At 43.9% G+C, this 25,089-nt stretch overlaps 1 protein-coding gene across 4 annotated transcripts in view; it reads left to right on the forward strand.

Annotated features, from left to right (window-relative positions):
• E2f3 (E2F transcription factor 3) overlaps positions 1-22,499 on the forward strand; it is a 91,756-nt gene extending 69,257 nt beyond the window's left edge. For 2 of the 4 annotated variants that reach the window (XM_008847585.3, XM_029570658.1), the window contains exons 2-7: positions 8,814-8,925; positions 10,601-10,820; positions 12,596-12,754; positions 16,078-16,192; positions 17,718-17,853; positions 18,948-22,499. In XM_008847585.3, coding sequence (XP_008845807.1) covers positions 8,814-8,925; positions 10,601-10,820; positions 12,596-12,754; positions 16,078-16,192; positions 17,718-17,853; positions 18,948-19,210 — 1,005 coding nt within the window. In that variant the 3' untranslated portion in view covers positions 19,211-22,499. The remainder of the gene's footprint in view (positions 1-8,813; positions 8,926-10,600; positions 10,821-12,595; positions 12,755-16,077; positions 16,193-17,717; positions 17,854-18,947) is intronic. The other 2 variants (XM_029570657.1, XM_029570659.1) reach the window with 1 other exon arrangement.
• The last annotated feature ends 2,590 nt before the right edge of the window (positions 22,500-25,089 follow it).

Below are 25,089 nucleotides of genomic sequence, written 5' to 3' on the forward strand. Positions count from 1 at the left end.
AGCATCATTATTTATGGAGACACTATCATAGAGGTGGCATACCATTCACATGTGTTCTGGTTTGTTTCTCTATTGCTGTGACAAACACTGACCAAAACCAACTTGGGGAGGGAAGAGTTTATTTTATCCTACATCTCCCAGATCACAGTTAATCACTGAGGGAACTCAGGGCAGGAACACGGAGGCAAGAGCTGAAGCAGACTATGGAGGAATGCTGCTTACTGACTTGCCCTTTCGCCTATGCTCAGTCTGCTTTCTTATACAGCCCAGGACCACCTGCCCAAGGGTGCCCATAGTAGGCTGGGCTCTTCCACATCACTCAACAATCAAGAAAATGCCTCAGACATCCTCACAAGGCCAAGCCAATAGAAGCAATTCCCCAGCTGAGGCTCCTTCCCAGGTGTGTGAGGTTGACAGCCAAAGCTGTCCAGCACAGTTGACCCCTTGTCAACTTGAATACAAACATCTCACTATTAAAATTTGCAACCTTTTCATTTACTGTCCCCAGGATACATTAATATTAATATCACAATATAAAACAGTACAACTTTTATTAAAGTCCCACATGCCTTAAAAATTCCAACACTAGCCGGGTGTGGTGGCGCACGCCTTTAATCCCAGCACTTGGGAGGCAGAGGCAGGCAGACCTCTGGGAGTTTGAGGCCAGTCTGGTCTCCATAGGGAATCCAGGCCAGCTGGGGCTACAGGGAGACCCCGTCTCAAAAAGACCAAAAAAAAAAAAAATTTCAAACACTAAAACCCAATGTCTTTTTTTAAAGTTCCTTGGGTGTGGGGCTCCTGTAAAATGCAAGACAAGTTAAATACTGTCTTATTTCAAAACAGAAGAACTGGGTACACTTAAGCAAAACCAGTCTAGCAATGTAGCCTAATGTTGGACATCTGGGATTCACTCATGATCTGGGCTCCAAAGGGCTTGGGCAGCTCCACTTCTCTGGCACTGCCATCCACAGCACACACAGCTTATCTGGTTGGCTCAGGCTGGCTCCTCTCCATACCTGCTGCTGCCCTTGGTGGTCATCCCATTGTCCTGGCATCTACTGAAACAGGCTGCACCTTCACCAATGGGCTCTTCTGGCCTCTCAGGGTACAAAGCCTCAGATTGTGCCCCATGACCCCTTCAACCCTGGGGTCTTCACTGCAACTGAGACCACACCGTCACCAATGACCTTTCTGGGTCTCACACAGTGCCAACCTTCAGCTGCTCTCCAGGACCCCTTCATGCCTTCAAAACCAGTACCATGTAGGAGACTCTTACACATTACCAAGTCCTGCTTCCAACTTGAGATGGAGGCTTGGGCCCCCCTGGACCACAGCTTGTGTGTGCTGAACCTGAGGAAATACTTCCCAGAAGATTTCACCTCAGTGATGCTGGTCTCTTGTCACAGCTGATTTTTCAGCCCCAGCCAACCAGCATTAATTCTTTCACACGCCAGGCCTCTGTCATCTATACCTCTTTCAGAATTATCTTTGAAGTTCCCATAGAACTGCTCACTGAGCTCCACTTTCCACTCCAAAGCTCAAAAGTTCCACAGTCCTCCCAGACACATATGGCCAGACCCACCACAGCAATAAGCTTACTCTTTGGTACCAATTTCTGTCCTATTTACTTTCTGCTGCTGTGGTAAAAACACTGACCAAAACCAGCCTGGGATGGAAAGGGTTTATTTGGGTTACAATCCATCACTAGAAACCAAGGCAGGAACCTGGAGACAGAAATTGAAGCCAAGACCAGGAAGGAACACTGCTTACTGGCTTACTCCTGTGCTCAGCCTGCTTTCTTACACAACCCAGGACCCCCTGCCCGGGAGTGGCACCACCCAGTTGGCTGGGCCCTCCCACATCACTCTGCAATCAAGAAAATGCCTCACAGACATGCCCACAGGCCAGTCCAATAGACGCAGTGCCCCAATTTCGAGTCCCTCTTCCCAGGTGTGTCAAGTTGACAGCTAAAGCTGTCCAGCACAACAGGTATTGGCTTAAGTAAAACCATTGTTCATTAACTAACACAGGATTATGCAGTTACGAAAAGCAAGATCAATTTCACTTGCGGTGCCAGCTATAACACTCCACGAAGTGCCCCTGGTAAAGTGCTGCGTGTTTGCTCTGATTTGTGTAAAAAATGTTGCTTACACTGTGGTGGTGTATATCTATCTATCTATGTGCTTGTTTTTATTTACATAGACCATCTGGAAGGTTGCCCCAGTAACTTACAGTGCTAATAATTGAGAAAGGGAGCTGAGGATCTGAGGTGGGAGAGATTTGCCTTTCATATAGACCTGTTCGTTCTGCTTAAATTACAGTGTCATCTATTATATAAAGATTTTAAGATTTATTTCACTTTATTTTGGGAGTGGAGGGTTGTCTGTGCACACGAATGCAGGTATTCTCAGAGGCCCTAAGAGTACATCAGAGGCCCTGGAACTGGAGCTAAAGGCAGTTGTGAGCCACCTGAAGCAGGTGCTGGGAACCAAACCCAGGTCCTTGGCAGGAGCTCCTAACTGCTAAGCCACTTCTCTCCATTTCAAGGCTTTTGTTTTGGTTTGTTTCTTGGTGGCTTTTTTTTTTAATATTTTATTTTTTATGTGTATGAGTATATTGTCTGCGTGTAGGTAAGTGCACCCATGTCATGCAGTGCTTGGGGAGGACAGAAGAGGCCATTGGATCCCCTGGAACTGGCGTTACAGAGAGTAGTTAGCTGCTGTGTGGGTGTCGGGATTTGAACCCAGGTCTTGTGCAAGAACAACCATTGTTCTTAATCATTGAGTGATCTCTCCAGCTCCTGGTTTGGTTTGTTTTTTGATTTGTTTTTTTGTTTTGAATGAAAAGATAAAGTTCTTCAGGTTTATTATAAAAGTTATTTCGAGGGGCTGGAGAGATGGTTCAGGGGTTAAGAGCACACACTGCTCCTCCAGAGAACCAGATTTTAGTTCCCAGCACCCACGTCATAAAGCTTACAACCTGTAACTCCAGCTTCAGGGGCTCCATTGCCCTCTTCTAGCCTCCTCCACAAGTACCTGGGCACAGACACATAAATAAAAAATTGTAAAGTATCAATTTAATATGACGCTTCAAATATTTTTGATATGGTGATTTCCCCAGCTTTTTATGAAGTGGGTATAAGCTGTGGGTATAGAGCTCAGGGATTCCTACCCGCTCTGGGGTCTTGGGAAAGTTACTGGGTGTTTTAACCTTCAGTTTTCTCATGTCAAGTAGGAATCAATAATAGCAACTGTCTTAGGGTGCGATCGTGAAAATGAGCAGAATCAGGTGGAAAGCGGTTAGTGTGGTGCTTGGTGTGTTGTAAACAGGTTTCCGTGAACACTCAGGTTTCACTAATAATTCTAGAAGTCTGTCAGATCTTTTGCAACTGCTAGTAACTAGTCAGATCTTTTGCAACTGCCTCAGACTCCCCCCGAAAGGGAATGTGTTGGATTAAACAAACGAAACATTGGTCTGCCGTCTTTGGTTGTTACGCTTCTTAAAAGCACAGCCTTAACTATACTTTGTTTTCTGTTGACTCAGTTTCCAGCAAACATAAGGCTTCACCAGCCTTTGCCAGTAAAAAGAAGCCAATACTTTTCAGTGGTTCCCAGTGACAATCCCAGGATTGATTTGTCATGTCTCTCTTGGTCATGGTCCCATCCGCAAGGCAAAACCTTAGCCATGAGACAGGATTACTGGTTGGTGGGTTACAGTGCTCACCTATATAACCGTAATAGGAAGGGCCACCTACCGTGGTGAGCAGTCTCAGGCCTTTGACAACACCAGTAGAAGCTAAAGACCTAAGTACCGTGGAATTCCTTCCCCAATAGAAAAGTAAAGTCAGCAGCTCCCCAGCAGTGGCCATGGATGTTACATACAACCCACATGTGGGTGCCTAATGATTATGACTCTTATATGTAGCTATTAAGCCTTTGGAAATGCTGTACAGTACAACCGTTGCATTACAGAGAGATGTCATCTTACATGTAACTGAGGTTCTCAAGTTAGAACAGCCCTTGTCATTAGTAAAACTTATCCTTAAATTCTGTAGGAAGTGCCTGACGCGTCAGAATTCTATGTAGTATCTCACTTATCCAGCCCTTCCTCCCTGTGTGGGACCAAATGACTGGTGCTTTGCTAAGTACCAGATAAGTTGTTTTACTGGTAAAGATCCTGAAATAGGAAGATCTGATATGAAGATCTGCTTGTGGAGAGTAGAAACTCCTAAAAGAATGCTGAGAGGAAGCAAATTTAGTTTCTTATACTCGTTGCTCAACAGTCTGCTCGACTCCAGTTTTCCCGGCACCAAACAAGCAGGCAGGCAGTTCTGATGTTGTCTACCTAACGATGGCGTCAGGTCCCACAGTTTAAGGGCTCAGCCCCAAGCCCAGGTTATTTTCCCTGCGCTTCTAACCGACCAGCTGTGAATAAGAGTTCCCATGACCCATTTCTCACGATATAACTAATTTGATGGAGTGGCCACAGAACTCAGCGTTTTACGTGGCTTTATCAGTTTATTATGAAGAGTATTCCAAAGGAAACATCAGAGAGGTGCATGCTGAGGCACAGAAGAGGGCGTGGACTTAATATGGCCCCTTTGGGACACCAGTCTCCAGGAACCTCCACATGTTCACTTACTCAGAATCCCCTGAATCCGGGCTCTTGGAGTTTTTGTGGAAGCTTCATTCTATAAGCTGGTTGGTTTAATTATTGGCCGTTGATGAGTAAATTCAAACTTTAGCCCCTTTTCCCGCTCTAGACATTGGAGTTGGGGCTAAAATCCCCGCTCAGGTTGTGAATGCTGTTTCCCAGCTTGTGGTGCTATTTGGGGCGGGGCTATGCAGCCTTTAAGAGGTGAGACCTACCTAGAGGAGGTCCATAGGGGCAGGATATACCCGACCCCTAGTCCTGGCCAGAGCTTCCCTGATTGCTGTGATGTTAACTAAGGGCTTCCACACACTCCCCCAACATACACTCCACCATGCCTTTCCCACCCGTTGGACTGAATCATCTCAAACCAAGGGCCAAAGTAAGTCTTTCCTTCCTCACATTGTTTCTGTCAGATATTTTGTCACAGCAGTACAAAAGTAACTAATACAAGCCCCAACCCACTAATCATGGCCATCAGCTAACGCATTACCAAACCAAAGGTTTGGTGAACAGCTGAGGAATCACCAATTCTGTCCTGGAATTCTGTGGCAGGACACTGAGTGAATACCAAATTACAGCATCACAGCTCTCCATTTGGCAAGATGCTCACACTATGAGCTAACAAAGTAAAGACAGTAAGTAGACAAGAGAAACTTCATCTGTGTATGGCTGGTGGGGCAGAAGGCACCTGCACAGTTTAATAAGTTTTTGTTTTACCAAGTGTACGTGACTGAATTTGCCAAGTTCCACATTAAAACAATGCTGCCCATCATAGATCAAAATCCTTAGCTTTTGCCCACAAGAGTCCAGTTGCCATAGGCATCCAGTTCAGCCTTCCTCATTCATGAAAAGAAGAAAAAAAGAGGACCCAACAAAAGCATCCATTTGGGAAAGTGGAAAAACCTCCAATGGTCACCTTTCATCCCACATCATGTCCTCGACTGGGATGGCATATTCAGACTGACTTCGTGGGTTTGGGATGGTTGATGGAGCTGCTAATGGCCTCCCCAGTTAATCCTCTGGGCAGGATTTCTTGGGCTGTCTTTCTTCCATAGCTCATTTGTTTCTAGTGTGGGTCTATAAGCCTCATGATTGATTCCCGTAGAGCTGTTACAGGCCTTTGCTTTCTTGCCTAACACTCAAGACTATCTGGTATTTAGAATTGGTTTACTTCATTCGCTGCTTAGTAACTAAAGACCAGTGGGCGTGGAGGCTAGTCTTGGTCCTTGAAGTTAGATCTCAATCTCTTAGCAACTGACCTCTGGGAATTTCTCTAGCCTGTGGGTTTATGTTTTCCATAGGTCTTTGCCTCAAAGCAATTTGAATAAATAGCCTAGGGTAACAAGGCAGAACTAGCATGTCCCCCGGGCTTCTGATCAAGGGATGGCTGTTCACTGAAGGAGAATACAGATGAGCGCTGGGTCCCAGTCTCTTCCAATTGCTGTTGACTTTGTTCTGGGTAGAGTAGTTGTCTCTATCTCTTTGGATTTCTTTCCACAGACAGACCAGGCTTCCAGAACACAACTGTTTGCTTTTAGGTGGTCTAGTCTCAAAGCAAATTTTTCTATCTGTAATCACTTCCTGATACACAAGAAGTGACACATGGGCAGCCTGCTACTCTGCCAGGACCTGCCAGCTCCCGGTCTTGCCTGGGCCCAGCCTGACTTGGGTGCTGCTTACAGTACACTTCCAATTTTCCAGCCCAAAGTGCTTTCAGTTAAAAGGAGATTTCATTGGCTAAAACAATTGAAAGGTCTGGGGAAGACCAGCTCTATGAGCCAGGACAGATTCCTCTCTGTTGGTCCCTCTGCTTCATTCCAGGAGCTTAGGGCTTATCAAGCATGCTGGAAAAGGCATAGCTCCTCCTTGCCAGTAGTTCCACGAAAATCCTTAACACTGTCCCTTTGTCACCCAGCTTTGGTCATGTGTCATGTAAACCATTCACAGTGGGGGAGGGCCAGGATTAAGTCTGCATAGTGATTACCCTGACTCAGTTTATCTGTGTGTTCATATACATACACACACATTCTCTCCCTCTGTCTCTCTCTGTCTCTCTCTCTCTCTCTCTGTGTCTCTGTCTCTCTCTCTCTCTGTCAGAATATGGCGGAAGCTAATAGAGCAGGACATCCAATGTCCTCCTCTGACCTCCATGCACATCCCTGGACATGCACATACACACAGATAGGTATGTCAAGCACATACACTGCACACACATTCTCTCTCACACCAGGCATGAAATTCCTCCTGTGGAGCTTGTTCAGGCTATGAGAGGAAGGGTCTGTCTCCCCAGAGAGAAAGCAGTAACATTTGCCAGGCCAACCCAAGACTACAGAATCTCACATGATTGGACAGGAGAGATGGGAGGGGAGAAATGAAGTCAGGAAAGCAAATTGTGAAGTTGTCCTTCCTGGATCATTTGATAAATTGGCTCAGCCCTGTCCAACAGAAAGATAATGTGTGAAAAAATGCAAGCCACATAGTTAAAGGTAATGACCATTTTAATAATAGTGTACTTAATATAAAGCCACAATATTTTTTTAAGCATGTAATTGGTATCAAAATCAATGAGATGGTGAGCTGGGGGAAATGCTCCGTCAGTAAAGGCTTCAGGAAAGAACTTTCTTTGCACACATGACTACTGGAACTCACATAAAACACTTGGATGTGATGGCACATCCTTATAATTCAGCACTGGGGAGGTGGAGACAAATGGATCCTTAGGGCTAGATGACCAGCTAACCACCTAATGTGCAGTCCAGACTAATAAAAAGACCCTATCTCCAAAAATAAGGTAGATGGCATCTGAGGAATGACACCCCAGGTTACCCTCTGGCCTCCGCACATACATGTGCTCCCATGCACGCAGATTTTTCCTTTTTTGTACTATATATTTGAAATCCAGTGTGATTCCATATTTATATCATATGAATTGGGGTGAGATGGTGTTTGGCTTCTGTTGTAGACTGGGTGAACCAGCAACTTTTCATAGACAAGCTAGATAGACCTTGTCCTCTGATAGGTTATTATTGCTGTTTCCCATATTGTAGGGAGTTACTAGAAGAATCTACCCCCAAAGGAACTTACTACATTACACTGCTGGGTGTCTGACTGGAGACACTGTTTCCAAACGCCCATCATAACCATGCAGTGAACTTCACAAGCACCTAATTTTCTCTCTTAGACGTTAAGCCTTGGGAAGGAAGAAGGGGGCTTTTTTTGGTCTTTTTGAGACAGGGTCTCCCTATAGCCCCAGCTGGCCTGGCACTCGCTATGTAGCCCAGGATGGCGGCCTTGATCTCACAGAGATCCACCTACCTCTGCTTCCCAAGAGCTGGGACTAAAGGCATGTACCACTACGCCCGGTGGGAAGAGGTTCTTGTCTGTCTTGCTTACACCTGTTCCGTAAGTGCAGTTCCCAATACACAGAAGTCACACAGATTTTTCAGGTGAAGTAGAATTAAGTTAAATACTTAGGTGAAGGCTTCCTTCTTGCCAGGTTTTATGATAAGCTAGAAAAGGTGCTACTGGTTCAAGCTCATGACTATGTACTGTATTATTTTTCTGATGAAGGGCCATTTGTAGCCTATAATTACTGGTAGGACTAAGTCACTCATCTGATGAATATATAGAGAGTAATTGAGTACCTATGGAGACCCAGGCTCTTCATCAAGGACCAGTGGGTAAAGATAAATGAGGAACACTCTCTGCCTTAAAGACAGTGAGAAACACATAAGTAACCAATAAATGTTGGAGGACAAATAAACACACAAGTGTTTGGGGAGCACAAAGAAGAGGGTCCAGCCCAGGTCAGATCAGGAGATGCAGAGTATGTGAACTTGTGTTCCACGGTGCGTGGGACGTTTTTAGCAACCAGCCCCTGTACATGATGAATAAATAATGAACTTATAGCTGAAGAGTCATGGGCTCGTCCATCCAAGGATGGGTAGGTGGGTGATGACTGCGGAGAAAGGGAGTCTGTGCAACAGCCTAGTCTTCTGAGCAAGACCCTAGCTACGGGGTCTACCAGCCAAGCCCTACCGTGGAGCCGAGCAGAAGGACGAGGGCTGGCAGGAGCCGGCAGCGGTGGGTAGGGTGGTGCACAGCTCCCTTCTTGTTTTGTCCATAGGACCGGTGGCAGCTATCTCACTTTCTGATTACAGGCAAAGCGAAGGCTGGAGCTGGGCGAAAGTGGCCATCAGTACCTCTCAGATGGTCTAAAAACCCCCAAGGGCAAAGGAAGAGCTGCACTACGGAGTCCCGATAGTCCAAAAAGTAAGGGTGCCTTCATCCGTCTCCTTTTCTCCATGGTGTGGGACTCACATCTTGCAAAAGCTTGTGGCTGGCAGGATGCCAAGGTGTGAATAATTTGGGCATCTTTGGTTCTTTTTCATTGCTTTCTATGCCTTTCCAAAAAATAAACACAGTGCCTGCAGGTACCTCGCAAAAGGTGAGATCATCCAGCACCCGATACTGACTTAAGGGAAGAGGGGGTTTTTTTGTTTGGGGTTTTGTTTGTTTTGTCTTTTTGAGACAGGGTCTCTGTAGCCCCAACTGGGCTGGAACTTGCTATGTAGACCAGGCTGGCCTCGAACTCACAGAGCTTCTCCTGCCTGTGCCTCCCAAGCGCTGGGATCAAAGGCGGGCACCACCACACCCAGCTAAGGGAAGCGTTTTTTGTTTTTGGTTTTTTGGTTTTTTTTTTGCCGAATGCATTTTCATTTTCAACTCAGTGTATCAGCTTTTGACCTTGTTCCGTAGTCAAATTTAATCTTAACTTCCCTGGATGAACATCACTAAAGAATGTGAGATTGGAGCTGGAGAGACGGCTCAGCAGTTAAGAGCGCTGGTTGCTCTTGCAGAGGAGCCCCATTCAATTCCCAGCACCCATATGGCAGCTAACAGCCATTTGTAACTCCAGTTCCAGGGAATGCCCTCTTCTGACCTCCTTGGGCATTGCACAACACAGGCGCACTTACCTACATGCAGTCAATACACACATGCACATAAAATAAAAATAATGGTTTTTTTTTTTTTAAAGAATGTGAGATTAACATGGTACAGATGAACTGTCCTGGAGTAAGTGACGCCTCCACCAACCTTGGTCTCCAGCTCAACACGTGGTAACATAGGAACTAACTGTACTAGGTCTGGGGATGCAGTTTGGTTTGTAGAGGAGTGATGCTTAACATGGATAAGGCCGGTCCATCCCCAACACCATATCAGCTGGGTGTAGCAGCACCAGCCTATAATCCCAGTATTTGGGAGTTTGAGTCAGAAGGATTGGGAATTCAAGGTCACTTTCAACTACATAGTGAGTTCAAAGCCAGCCTGGGTCAAATAAAACCTTGTCTCGGAAAGAAGAAAAACAAAAATAACTAGTCTCACCCAATAAGGCACAGCTGATTTCCACAAAGTTAAATAATGAAATTTCATTTAAGAGAGATAGGATGCTTGGACTTTTCAGGGTATCCTTCATCAAAATGACACATTATAGGATGGACAGATAACAGTGCCTGACGGGCAGGTGAGGGAGGACCAGTCTGTTTGAGACCCTGTTTTAGAATAGTGACCTGGTTCCATCAGGTGCGGCCTCTTAGCTGTGGTTCCCCTGAGGCTCCAGCACGTTGTCATTCATTCAACAGATATTTTTGAACACCTATGTGTGAGATATTTCCTTAGACCTAGGGAGTGGGTAAGGAAAAACAGCAACTACTGAGGGATTCAGAAAAAATGTTACCCTCAAATATAGGAAGTTGTGGCATCACTTCCTTTTCCCATAAAGCTGTCACATAGCTTTTCGTGACTCACCCCCAAACACCAGCTTTCCTTCCGATGCTAATCTTGGGCTGCCGTGGGAAAAGAGGGCTTGCTTAGCTGCGAAGAAACCCTTCATTTCTTTACCTTTCCCCCTATCCCCCACCCCGTTCGGTTTTTGTTTTCCTTTAAGCTCCAAAATCTCCCTCAGAAAAAACACGCTATGATACGTCACTCGGTCTGCTCACCAAGAAGTTCATTCAGCTCCTGAGCCAGTCACCTGACGGCGTCTTGGATTTGAACAAGGCAGCAGAGGTGCTCAAGGTGCAGAAGAGAAGGATTTACGACATCACCAACGTGCTGGAAGGCATCCACCTCATTAAGAAGAAGTCTAAGAACAACGTCCAGTGGATGTAAGTAGGGGTCCACAGCCTCCCAGGTGCTCATGGGCCCCATCACTGCCTCAGTTTCTACCCAGTTCTGCTTTTCATGTTCACATCCACACATCATTTCCTCCCTCTCTCTCTATTCTCTTTCCCTCTCAAAGTCCTATGTAGAAAGTCAAGGCTGGGAAAGTGGCTCAGTTGATAGAATGCGTGCCTTTATGCATGAAGCCCTGACTCAGTCCCCAGCACCATATAAGTGGGCTGTGTTGATAAGCACCTGCCATCAGAAGTTCACGGTCATCTTCAGCTGCATAAGGAGTTCAAGGCCAGCCTGGAATATGTGAGACCCTGTCTCAAAAAAACAGTTAATGGGGCTGGAGAGATGGCTCAGCAGTTAAGAGCACTGGCTGCTCTTACAGAGGACCCGTGTTCAATTCCCAGCACCCATATGGTGGCTAACAGCTGTCTATAACTCCAGTCCCAAGGGATTCGGTGCACACTTCTGACCTCTGCAGGCATTGCACGACACAGGTGCACACACACTTGTACACATAAAACAAAAATAATAAAAAGTGCAGAGCCTTTCTGTTTAGATACTGTTGACTATGTATTTGACATCAATCAAGGAGATCATGGGATTCATCAGACCTCTGCAATTGTAAACTGGGAAACTGTTGACTCATCTCTTAAATGAATGCACATGTGATCTGATAGGTACACACGTATCTCTGGCTTGTCTGTAATAGTGTAGTTTGGTGAACTGTGTGGCTGTGCACAAACATAACGTCATGCTAATTGATCCCTGGTTCTGATAGATTAGCACATTTTTTGTGTAAATGAAGGTAAGACTTAAATGTCTGAGTTTCCTTTGCAGAGACCTGTACACCAGCACATCTGGTTCCACATGATAATGTCATTTGTGAATCATGGACAGAACCAAGTGTTTTATAAGCATACCATTGAACTGTGAAAGGACCAAATCTGTTTGTGAGATGTTTTAAGAAAAAGTATAGTTCAGGGGCTGGCAAGATGGGTTAACGGATAAAGTGCTTAAAGAATAACCTTAGTATGATCCCCAGAAAGGTGGAAGGAGAGAACCAACTCTACAAAGACGTTCTCTGATCTCCACATGTGGGCCATTGTGTGCAGGCACCCACACACACAAAATAATAAATGAAAATTAAGAAAAATTACAGTTCAAGGGCTTGGGATGTAGCTCATGGTCCACTGGCCAACCATGAATTATACAAGGTCCTAGGTTCCATCCCTAGAATTGGAAAAATTCAGTTTAAGACTAAGGTGAATAGGTAACTGAGCATCTGGAGTTTGGGACAGATCAGGAGCCCATTTTGACCTGTGTCAACATACTTGTTCCCTGCGCCTCGTTCCATCTCAGCTGATATGAGACCATCAGAGCAGACCGGGGCATTTCTCTTCAATTTTCATCATATTTTCATTCTTTCTCTCTTCTCATCCTTCTTTGCTGCTTTCTTCACACCTGGGAGTCCTGTGATCGGTGAGGGTGGTAAGGAGCCAGGCGGCTGTCCTTTTCTACTCAGAATTTGAGCCTTCCAAAGAAATAGACATTTTTTGGAGAAAAAGACTGAAAATTACTGTATTTTCACCTGCTTTCTGTGGTGTGAGTGAAAAGTGCATGACTGTATTTATGAAATATGTATTTACAAAGTTCCAATTTAACACTAGGCTGACAAGCAGCAAGCCCTCCTGTGATGGGGGCTGTGGTTGATTCTCCACCCTTTGGCTCCTGTGAGGCACCACAATTATGTGTGTTTGGGTTCCAGGGGCTGCAGCCTGTCTGAGGATGGGGGCATGCTAGCCCAGTGTCAAGGCCTGTCCAAAGAAGTGACGGAGCTCAGTCAGGAAGAGAAGAAGTTAGATGAGCTGATCCAAAGCTGCACCCTGGACCTCAAACTGTTAACCGAGGATTCGGAGAATCAAAGATATCCTTTGTGCCGCTGGGTCATCAGGGTTAGAGCCTTCTGTAGGTTTCTAGAGATGACAGACTGACTTACGAGGTACGTAGATGTTACTCCGGCTTCGTGCGAGGAAGGTGTGTGTGCACATGCGTGTGTGTGTGTGTTTGTGTGTCTGCCTTGCCCCAGAGAACAGTGTTTTGATGAGGCTGCCTTTCTACTGTACATCATCATCCCACTGATAATGATACACAGGAGAACTAGCCAGGTGGGAACTGTTTTTTAAAGCATTTATTTATTCATGTATGCTTGGGACATATGGATGCACTCACACCGTAAGAACACACTATGAAAAGATGACATCAGGTGTTGGAACTAATATTAATGACAGTGCTCAGCAGATTCATCTTTGGCTCCCCAGGTTTTTGGTGGGTGTCAGCTGTCACTGTTGCGGTTCTCACATTCTATTTTCTTTTCATTAGACATTGCAGCAGTTGGAACTTGTTGAATCTGCATGATGAGGCTACGGTTGGGTTTGAAAGGGAGTAGGAAAGTATACTGTAGGCTACATGTTGTGTTGCCCGCCTATAACCTTAGCACTTGGGAGGCTAAAACAGGAGGATTCCTGAGCTCAAAGCCATGCTGGGCTACAATAGCAAGATCCTGTCTCAAGAAACACAAACGAAAAAGGAGAGATAATACTCTTAAAGCCAAATGTGGTGGTACACATTTGTAATACTAGCTGTTGGAAGATAGAGGGAGAGGAATCTGGAATTGCAGACTGGCCTGAGTGAGCTATGTGAAATCCTGGCTGCCTAGGGAGTTTGAGGCCAGCCTGGTCTACTAGAAACCTTGTCTTGGCATGGTGGCACATGCCTTTAGTCCCAGCACTTGGGAGGCAGAGACAGGCAGATCTTTGTGATTTCAAGGCCAGCCAGTATCTGGTCTACAGAGTTCCAGGCCGGTGTGTGTGTGTGTGTGTTCATTCCAAATACCAAAGCTGATTTCAGAAACACCCCTGACCTGAGCTGCCTCAGCTTCTGTTCCTCTTTAAACATCCTCAGAAATAAAAATGCGAGACACCAGATTTGGTTTCAACTTGCTGCCACTATTGACCACCACAATACCACTGTGTCTTCAGCTCACGGCAGACACCCTGAGAGAACTGTGGCTTCACGGTGTCAGCAAAGCTTGGTCAGTAGTCTCAGATATTAGCAGAAACAAAAACAAGTTTATCTCATCTCTAAAAATGTGTCCTGCCCACATTCTTTCATGTTCTTATTTCTAACGAGCACTCCCTTGAGTGGATGGGGACATTTTTTGCAGAGTCAGGCTTTAAAAAAAAAAAAACAAAAACCTGTAGCTGTTCATTTCTATTGAGCAAGGCTTTGAGCTTAGCAGCTGACCCTGGTGAGGTAGGGAAGAGGTGCCTTGCCGTGCACCCCCAGAGTGACCACGGTGAGTTTCCAAGAGAAGAAACCAGTAGTGAAGGCTGGCGAGATGGCTCAATGGATAGAGGCACTCAAGCCCGAGGACTTGTGTTTGATCTCTGGGAGCCACATAGTAGGAGGAGAGAATCAACTCCTGCAAGTTGTCCACTGGCACACACACCCCCACCCACACCCCAACCCCTACACGGTGTCAGGCACTCACAGTGCACACACTGAATAAACAAACATAAATGTAATAACTTTTTTTTAAAGAAACCAATAGTGAGCTCCACTGTGAGAAAGCTGTGCTTGCACATGAATGGCAGCTATCTGTAAGATGTGGCTTATAGTGCTGTCATTTCTAATTGTTTTCAATAGGGCCTTTGTTTGGGAAAAGCCAAGCAGCCTCCTTGCAGGGGACTGCTAACCCGACAAACAGATTTGAGAGGGAGCCAGACCGGAAGCACTTTTAAGTTTGTAAGATTGGAAAATATGTTTGCACAATTTATTTCAATCCTTCATTCAGTTCCCAGTTTGGTACAGCTTGTTCACAAATGTGTTGAAATTTTCCTTCCTGCAGCATGTTGAGTAATTGTAGAAGACTTTTTATTTCAGTAAGCTCTTGAAACATAGCTTTTTTACTGTGGGGTAGAGGTTAAGAACCTGGTTATCAGTTTACCCACTGTCCTCAATAAAAATAATCAGTCATCCAGTGTTCCAAAGATACCAGTTGGCTTCTTAAGAAGGCTAATTGGTGACCTAAACCCTCAAATCTTGCAAGAGCAGTTATATATAACACCAGACTTGCTATTTTCACAACTGTTGAGATTTGAAGAAGACTCACTCTCTCTCTCTCTCTCTCTCTCTCTCTCTCTCTCTCTCTCTCTCTCCGTGTTTGTTCATACTTTAAAAGTTGGCTAATGGCTCATTGGATGAAAGTGTTTGCTACACAAGCCTGATGGCCTGAATTTGATCCCAGAACTTCCACACATGTCATTGCATACATTCAACCCTACACACACACACACACACACTATTAATAAGGTAAATGATTTTTAACCTATTTTTAATCTGACTAAAAATATGTAATAAGTCTTTCCCAGCTGAGTTTGTGTAAGTATTTCTGTCGTACAATAAGTACTATGCTCTTTTGTGACATTCTTTCAGGCATGGCTTCCAGGACACTTAAAAGAATTGTTCAGTACTCAGAAGTAATACTGAGAGTCATGAAATGTTAATTTATTCCCTTTTTCTAAGTCCTTGTATCTCAAGTTCAGAGCACCTGGGAGCCACACTCTTCCTTGGGAACCCTGAAATATTCAGAGAGTTAGTAATAACAAGGATCATTATTCTGTCTTGGGTATAGGCGGTATGGAATCGCACCAGCCCAGGTGCACTTGCATAAACACGCGGTCTGCCTGCACACTGTTCCCGGTTCTTCCACAGCTGTATTTGCTGTTGATTCATTTGGTGGCTATCGATACTTGCTAATAGCAGGTAGCAGTAACTGGGGTTTCAAAAATATGTGATTAGTAGATCTTACTCTTTTTTCCCCTGCAAATTGGGACCAGCCATCTATCAGTTTGAGTGACAGAGCACTTCGTTGGAGTTTGTTGAAATACCTAGTTTCAAAATCCCTGACCTGAATGGATTTTGGTTTTCACTTGATAGTTTAACTCTTTGATTTCTGAATAGCCATTGACTTTTAGAGATTGGCAAAATCAAGTGTAGGTTTCCTTTGTTGTTGAGAACATCAACTAGAAAACAGACACAGGGGCCCATTTACTTGAGGATCCAGGAAGGAAAACATATTCACATAAGTTGTGAAATAATTGATCATTTTTCTACGTGTCTATTTGTTGTTTTCATGACAGCTATGTCTATGGCAATTAGATGGAAGATTTCCTTAACACTGCTTACGTTAGCTTATGTTACATATCAGGATATTCGAAAAATTAGTGGCCTTAAAGACCAAACTGTTATAGTTGTGAAAGCCCCTCCAGAAACAAGACTTGAAGTGCCTGACTCAATAGAGGTAAGGAGACGGTGACTTGGTACATCCACAGAGAACTTTCGGGAATGCCTAGATTTGAAGAATCATTGACTCGTGGTTAAAATCTGTTCCTTCCTAAGAACTTGAAAGTCCCTTTTCATTTATTTTGCTTAACCCTAAATTTAAAAATGGTTTAACAGTTCTCTGTTTATGAAATGTCCGATATGTCTTATTTTAACTTAGAAGGGCATTCTGATCAGAACAATCTATGTTGCCCTATCTCTCTTGAACTCTTTCTTTTTCATAGTTGGTTACCTGGTGGTTCTGGTCAGTTCGAACCACATGGGAACTTTTACATCGATTACCCTGTGTATGAACAGTTCTCAGCACAAACAGAGCTACAAGTGTTTTCAAAGTGGCTCCCTAACTTAGCACATGTTAAGGATGTTTTAAAAATCTTTTGTTACATGTTTACTTTGAAGAAATTTAATGGGACCTTGGGGTAATCAATAGACTAGAATATTTTGAGTAAGTAGGTCACGTATTTTTGTAATTGCTTTCAGGTATACTTTCCCTAATCTCACCTAATCTCTAGTGGTAAGATTAAGGAAATAAGGAAGAAATATGCAAAGTAGACTTCTTACCTTAAAAGGTAACACCATGACCAGGTTCAAATCCCAGCACCCACATGGCAGCTAACAACTGTCCATAACTCCAGTCCCAGGGGATCCAACAGCCTCTTCTGACCTCTGCAGGCATTGCACGACACGGCTGCACCTACCTACATGCAGGCAATACATAATACACATAAAATTTTAAAAATTAAATTTTTAAAAAGGTAACACTGTGACCTAAATAAGAACGAATTTAAATATCAGTAGGTATCAGTATGCTGCCTTCTCTTATTAAGCGCAGCTCTTAGCACTTTAGAATAATGTTCATAAGTTGGTTATTAAAGTTTAACTTTAAAAAGTCTTACCATGAGGGAACAATTACATAGGAATATCTAATACTTAGAGCACTTACTAGACCTTTTAATAATTTGCAGGAAAAGGGTATATCTAAAGACCTTTTCAGCAGGATGGGGTGGTGTATGCCTTTAATCAAAGCACTGAACTACATAGTGAGACCCTGTCTCAAATAATAATAATAATGCCTTTCAAAGTCTGGAATATCTCACATACATACACACACACACACACCCCAATAAACATTCAGGTTCTAAGTTGTGATTGTCTTTGACTTTGTGAGCAACACAGCTCCTGTTCATTCAGTTACTAAACTATACTATTATGATACGAAAACAGCCAGATCCAGTATATACACATTGCAAATGATCACAGCTCTGTTTCAATAAAACATTTACCTAGCTGGTTGGTGGATTGTATTTGGCCCTTGGCTTGTTCTTTACTGACCATTACTCTAGAGGAGCGCCATCACTGATAGAATCAGTCTAGGAGTAAGGAAGCAAAGTGATTAGTAAACGTCACACTTCCCTGTTCCGTTTTAGCTGACAGCTAACTGGTGTGAACTTCTGGGTTGAACACTCTTGCTTATATTCATACAGAGTCTACAGATACATTTGGCAAGTACCCAAGGACCCATTGAGGTTTACTTGTGTCCAGAAGAGACTGAAACACACAGTCCCACGAAAACAAGCAACCAAGACCACAATGGGAATATCTCTAAGCCCACTTCCAAAGGTAAATATCGCAACTCCTGTCTTTATGAAGCAGTAAGTGACTGGAAGTGTCCTCCATCAGGACCACATGTCTAAGACAGAAAGAAAAACTGGATTGTTATAAGGGGAACATTTTTTTTTTTTTAAGGCATTATAACTAGTTTACAGAACAAAGTTCTCCCCTCACAGATGATGATTCTTTGGGTTCTTGTCAGCAGAAAGCATTTCCTCAGTGTGTGGACAGCAACTCCAATGAGGAGTGAGGCTATACAGTGGCTCCAGCTGTCCACTATGGTTGACTGGACATCTTGAATGATGTTCCTGAGCTCAGAAGGGAGAGAAATGAAAAGAGCTTAGAGAGACGAGCCCTTGCCAGAGAATCTTTGCCTCTTTTTTCTCCACAAAGTGGTAGGGAGAAGATATAATCCAAGAACCCCAGGAAACTAATTGTAACCTCCCTCACTTCAGTAAAACAAGACTATGTTTTATTGTGTGTATTTTTTAGAGGAATCGTTAGTAAGCTAGTTGTTCAAAAAAGACTTAAGTTAAAGACAGACCTGTAATTTCAACACTGGGGAGGCTGAGGCAGAAGGATCACAAGTTTGAAGATGACCTCAGTTAAATAGTGAGTTCCAAACCAGCTTGGGCTAGAGTGAGACCCTATATTGACAGAGAAAGACAGAGACACTAGGTTAAGATGAGTGAATGTGGAGAGCTGGATGATGGCTCACATGTTTGATCACACAGTGATCCCTGTCTTTAAGAAGTTTCTACTAGGAGCAGACTCTTTGGTATATATGTCTTGTTTTTTTTGTTTTGTTTTCTTTTTTCTTAATAACTAGACATAGAAAATCTTGCTGGCATTCGTCTTTGGAACTACTTGCGTTCATATTTTTTAGCACCACCTATTTTAAGAGCCTATAGGTAAACTAGAACAAAGAAAAGTGATGTTACTCTTGCATGCCTGTTTGCCTAAAGGTTGACTCGTATCCCAGAGTCGCCCCATGAGCTGAGGGACAGCAGCCACACAGTCTTTCAGAAAATGTCGGGGTTTGGTTTGGGTTTGTTAGGTTTGAATTTTCTCCTAATTTTGGAAAATCATTTTTCTCCTTTCAGACTTGGCTTCTAACAACTCAGGACATAGTGTCTGCCCCGTTTCTACGGCAAATCTTTCTCCTCTGGCCTCCCCAGCTAATCTTTTACAGCAGACTGAGGACCAAATTCCTTCCAACCTTGAAGGACCGTTTGTGAGCTTACTGCCTCCCCTACTCCAGGAGGACTATCTGCTGAGCCTAGGGGAGGAGGAAGGCATCAGCGATCTCTTCGATGCTTATGATCTGGAAAAGCTACCCCTTGTAGAAGACTTCATGTGTAGTTGATCATGTTTTGTACGAACTCTCCTTACAAACCAATATTTTTTTATCATGGAACCTGAACATCTCTCATGCAGTGTTGTCTCTTCCTGTCTTCTTCCTCCAAGAGTGTATCATGAAGTAAACTACAAATTTCAGAACAAAGCTGACATTTTAATGAATTATTAAAAGAGAATTTTTTTTTTTTTCCTAAGCGCACAGATGTAGGCTCCCTTGAGAAATCCCTGCCTGATCCCAGGCTCCAAAATCTTCCTGATGAGTCAGCAAATGAGAAGATGTGCAATCAGGTGTCCCACCTGTCCTTTTCGCTCCTTCCTTCCCTCTCAGACTGGCTTGCTGTGCCTGACGGATGGGCTGTCAAATGGGCCTGGCCACCTGGCCCACTGGAAAGCAGCACTCTTCCTTAATAGCATCTCAAGCCGTGCCTTCTCTGCAGAATGCATGTCTTTGCGGTCCGCTAACATGGAATGGAACTCTGCCGCAAATGCAAGCTTGAAGTCATGCAAACGTACGAAACGGATTTCTAAAGCTCTTCTTAGGAATATTTAAATTACTGTCATAATTCAGTGTAAGCTATGGGCCGCGAGTCCCACGGGGAGGTCCAGAGAGCCTCCGCAGCCTTTTGGATGAAGAATGTGTTTGCAAATTCTGGCTGCAGACACGGGAGACAGAAGAGCCCCGCCGCTCGAAGCTGTTGTGGATTTTCCTGTCTTCATACCCCAATTCCACCTCCCCCATCCCCAGCGTATTTGTGAGTTTCCGGTTCATTACTTAGGTCCTTGTGGGTTGTTTTAGAATTCTTATTTTTCTAGTTGCCATCCAAGCATTCCTGTTGCAACCATCACCATTTCAATTGAATTGTTTACCTTAAGGTGAATTTTGCAAATTCCTATTTCTTTAGCAGAGGGAGAACCTCCACTGGTGAGAGCACCCAAGCCTGTGTGACCTAAGGTCCTCCAGCCTCTGCAAGAAGCATCCTTCCATCTTGCTTCCTTTCCTGGATCGGGAGCTTGGAGTGAGAACAGGTCTGGAGCTCACTGGCTTGAGTGGTCCATAGTGAGGACCACAGGTCAGATGACACAGCAGTCCCGTGGAGCAGCAGGCTTGGATCCCTCCATCCTTGGGCTTCCCAGGCCCCTGCGACCAGGGAAAGGGCTCTTAAGGTCACACTCAGGGAGATCACTTCTCAGGATGGGGTCAGATGGAGAGGCCTCTAGGGAGAAAGACATCCCATTGTGTGAGTGGTATTCTATCAGGGATGCTTCCTGAAGCTGAGACGTGGCGGGGGCCTTCCACTGTGTCAGGGAGTGGGCTAGTTCTGGCCCAAGCCTACGCATCCCTTCCCCCAGGAAGGAGTGAGATGGGTTAATGGAAGTCAAGAGGTAGAAAGTGAAGTGATAAGAATACCAGGCATCCCCGTTAATCCTCAGGAATGGTGTCCCAAACTGGAGGCTTTGTCAGCTGCACATCCTACCAGTTGTTTCCTAGCATGGCATTCCCACCAGCAGGTGGCGGTGGCCATCTTGACCTGGTGTTTAAATAAGGTATAGTACCTCACATCCACTCCTTGGATGCTAAGGGCTGTAGAAACCCGGAAGTCGTGAGAACTAACCTCCCAACTGAACAGTTGAAACACTATGTGCCTGGCCCGCCAGGAGGCTCATAGTGGGCACTCAACTCATATCCCTTCGGAAAACATTTCACTAAACCACAAGAACCCTGGCCAGTTTACTCTGGATAGATTTCCACAATATGCAATGTGGTGGGGGGGAGGGGGGGAGACAGAAGACGCCGGCACTTTAAACTGTGTGTGGGTATGCGTGGTGTATGTTTGGGAATTAAAATCAAAGGTGCAGACTATCTTCCTCTCCTTCAGCCTCCATCCCCAGTCTCCTCCCCTCACACACACTGGACTTGGTACAAAATAATCTGTGTGGTCTGAGCTGAAGCACTGGGGTGGAGGAGGGGGAGGAGGAGCTTTATGTTAAGTGCCTATTGGAAATGCACTGTGGGTTTTTTCCCAGTATGGGAAACCATTTATGCCAAGCTTTCCTCCGTGCCCGTCCTATCTCATCTGCCTCTGCTTTCAGCCTGTGGGATTCTCCTTACCAGCTGCACAGAGCTGTTTTGGTTTTTGGGGTTTCTTTCTTCGGGGTGTTTTTTTGTTTTGTTTTGGATTTCTTTCCCCAAAAGTCTGATGACTGAACTCACCTGGTTCTAGGCTGTTGTGTGTTTGGTTGACTTTTCTCGTTGAACCTATTCATAATGTAATACCGTATTTATTGTTTTAAGAAATAAAAGGAATACTATTAAGTCTTCAAAAGTTCCTTCATGCATAAGACTTTTCCAGTTACTGGGCTTAACTGGTGTACAGGGATGAGATGTCCATACTGTGTTCTGTTTGCATTTTGGCTTTTTTTTTTCATGTAGTATCTGGCACACAAAGTAAGTGAGTACTACAGTATTTTTATTACTTTAAGTCCTGAGAATGCAGTTTCCCTGGTACCGTTGAGTTGCTGCTATAAAGCTCACACACAGAATGGCTGAAAGTACAAGTGTGCAAATCATGACTGCGTGAGCCTTAGAAAATTAAAATGTATAAAGGGCAACACATGAGCTGTCAGTGTTAGGCGTGTGTTTCTGTGTACAGACTGTGCATAGCAGTTTTATTTAAGTTGATGACGTAGTCTGTCTGCATCACCATTATTTACTGGTTTTGTACAGATTATCGATTAATTTGTAAACACTGCCAGAGTATTTTCTAGCTGGTTTGTAATTGTTTAAGAGTGTTACCCTGTTTCTGGTTCTTATGTTGTGATGGTGGTTCTTTTCATTTCGTCCTACATGTAGATCTGTCTGTAAATAGAATTGCAGTATTTAAAGCTTTAGCTTTCAGGAAGAACGAAGTACGAACTGGCGTGTGTACAACAACATGTGTGTGAGAGAGAGAAGAGGGGGTCTGAAGGAAGATACTTTGCAGAGGAACCGGGGTGGCGGTTGTCAGGGTGTGCGAGTGTCTTCCTACCAGGTACAAGCTTTTGTAAAAAGGAAGCGTTTCTCCCAACATTGGGAGTAGGCAAACTACTAATCGGTTTTGCTTTGTGTTGTATGCTAGTTTAAAAACATAAAATAATGTAATATAATGTAAAAAACAAAGCTTTTATGATGGATTTTGTAAATAGATTTGTTACAGTGACTGTTCTCTAGCTGTGATCTTACCACTTCAAATGGATGGAATTTGAATAAATTTTGTATGGTAAAGGATCAATAAAATGATTTTTTTTAAGAGTTCAGACTTGTGGGTGGAATTTCTTAGTATTATCTTATATTCTCATTATATATATATGTATAGATATGTATATATGTTGGGTTTTTTTTTAAAGACAAGGTTTCATGAACTCCTCCCAAGTTGGCCTCAAACCTGCTATGTAGTAGAACGTAGCTTTGAACTCTGGATCCTGACTCTGCCCCCCAAGTGCAGTAATTACAGGCCTGTGGTACACTTCCATGTCTGGTTTGTATTATGTGTTGCTAGGGGTTGAACCCCTAGCATGTCTTGTACATGCTGGGCAAGCACTCTACCAACTGAGCTATGTCTGGTCTACCCACCCCTCCCCCTTTCTGAAACAGGATTTCACAATGTGACCAAGCCTTCAGTGTTTATTCGTTCATCAAATATGTCTTGGGCATCTTTCTATATTAGTACTCCAGCCCAGATTCATGCTTTTTTTTTTTTTTGGTTTTTTTGAGACAGGGTCTACCTGTAGCCCCAGCTGTCCTGACTTCACTATGAAACCCAGGGTGGCCTAAGGCCTTGAACTCACAGAGATCTGCCTGCCTCTGCCTCCCAAGTGCTGGGATTAAAGGCGTGCGCCACCACATCCGGCTTAGATTCATACTTTTAATACCATTCCACTGATTAAATTTTTAATTAATTATCCAGATAATTTTCTGTTTTAAGGAATAGGATTCAAATTTATGAAATTGTTATGTGCCAAAAACTCTTCATTCGAGACAGGGTCTCACCTTATATAACCCTGGCTGGTCTGGAACTCACTATGTTGACCATGTTGGGATTAAATGTATGTGCCACCATGCCTGGCCCAATTTTTTTTAATGTAGTAACATCCACAACTAAATTTCTACTAGTGACTAATCAGTTCACAGTGCACAATCATTTTTAGTTCCAGAACATTTATTCATCCCAAAAGGAAACCCTGTACCCACCAAGCACTCACACCTGATTTATCCCTACTAAGCACTGTTGGCACCTGCTCATTGTTTTCTACCCCTGTGGATTTGCCTTTCTGGATATTTCCTAAGATGAAATAAAAATATGTAGTCTTATGTATGTCTTCACATAATGATTTGAAGGTTTCATCTATTTAATAGTATGACCAATATTTTGTTTCTTTTTGTGACTGATAATTCCATTGTGAGGCTTTTTTTTTTAATAGCTAAGGACAATATATAATAATTTCAGTACCAACTTGTATTTACCTGTTGTGATGGTTTGAATGAAAATGTCCCCCATAGGCTCCAGGATATGGACATTTTGTCCCCAGATGGTGGCACTGTTTTGGGAGGTTTCAGAAGGTGTGGTATCCTGGAGGAAGCATATCACTGGGGGTGGGCTTAGAGAGTTCTTAAGCCTTGCCAGATCTCTAATCGCCCTCTTGCTTCCTGTGCCTGTGTGATGATGTGAGAGCTTAGCTCCTGCTGCTCCTGCTCAGCCACCTCCAGCCACCATGCCTCCCTGCCATAAAGGACTGTAAGTCCCCTGGAACCATAAGCTCAAATAAACTCTTCTATAAATTGCTGTGGTCAGTGTTTCTATCACAGCAACAGAAAAGTGACTAATATACCTGTATTCAACTTGTGTTTCTCATCTTTAAATTGACGAGCTTGTCTTTATTTTAATTCTATGTAGAGTCATGTTCACTCAGCACATAGGACCCTGGTTGTTCTGTTATCCAACATGGCTGTCATCCTACCCAAGGATCTGCATACCTACCCAAGGGTCAGCAAGTAGTTCTGTCTACAGTCAAGCCAGTGACAGAAGCAGAACAAAACAGATATATTCCTTCTTCCAGTCGTCTACTGACAGAGAACAAAGCTGGCAAAATATGTGCCCACCCACAAAAACAGCTGAGAAATTTAGACAAGATCCATTTGATCAAATCACGTAAGATTGCATTCCTTTAAAAAAAAATTGGATAAAGGATTGGGATCTGTGACTATAACTCAGAACCATAGTTGAGTATTGTATAGTAATGATTTCTATGCTGAAAAAAAGTTGAAATCAGTCTCAGTGGTACTTAAAGATAGCAAATAAGGATCAGTAAGATGACTCAGTGGTGATAAAGGGCTTGCCATCAAACCTGACAATCTGATTTTGATCTGCAGGACCCATATGGTGGAATGAGAGAATTGACTCCTGGAAGTTGTTCTCTGGCTTCAGCACGTGCTCAGTGGTGTGTCCATTCAATAAATAAATAAATAAAATAAATTTAAAGAAAAGAACACTTTGCATTCATTCAGGAAAGGGAAAGTAGTTTGGTTGTTTGGTCACTCAGGCACTGAATGAGCAGAAAGTGGTGGTTTTATGACAGGTACTGTACCAGATGCTAGAGTTGAGGGAGGCTGCTTCCAGTTACTTGGCAGAGAAAGAACGTTTAGATACGAAGAGCAGATGTAGAGATCTTCACACTTTCCTTTCTAAAGCCATTTGTAGAAGATGTAAAAGAACAGATGGTTACAGGCAGAAAGAAAAATGAAGGGTGAATACAGCCCTGTCACTGGGGAGCTCTACAGAGCATCTGATTGAGGGTGGCTTGGGACAACACCTGGTCTCAGGCCTGTGGCATATGAATGCAGAATGCTTG

Source organism: Nannospalax galili, unplaced genomic scaffold, assembly GCF_000622305.1.
Source record: "Nannospalax galili isolate Female #2095 unplaced genomic scaffold, S.galili_v1.0 scaffold1083, whole genome shotgun sequence".
Lineage (NCBI taxonomy): Eukaryota > Metazoa > Chordata > Mammalia > Rodentia > Spalacidae > Nannospalax > Nannospalax galili.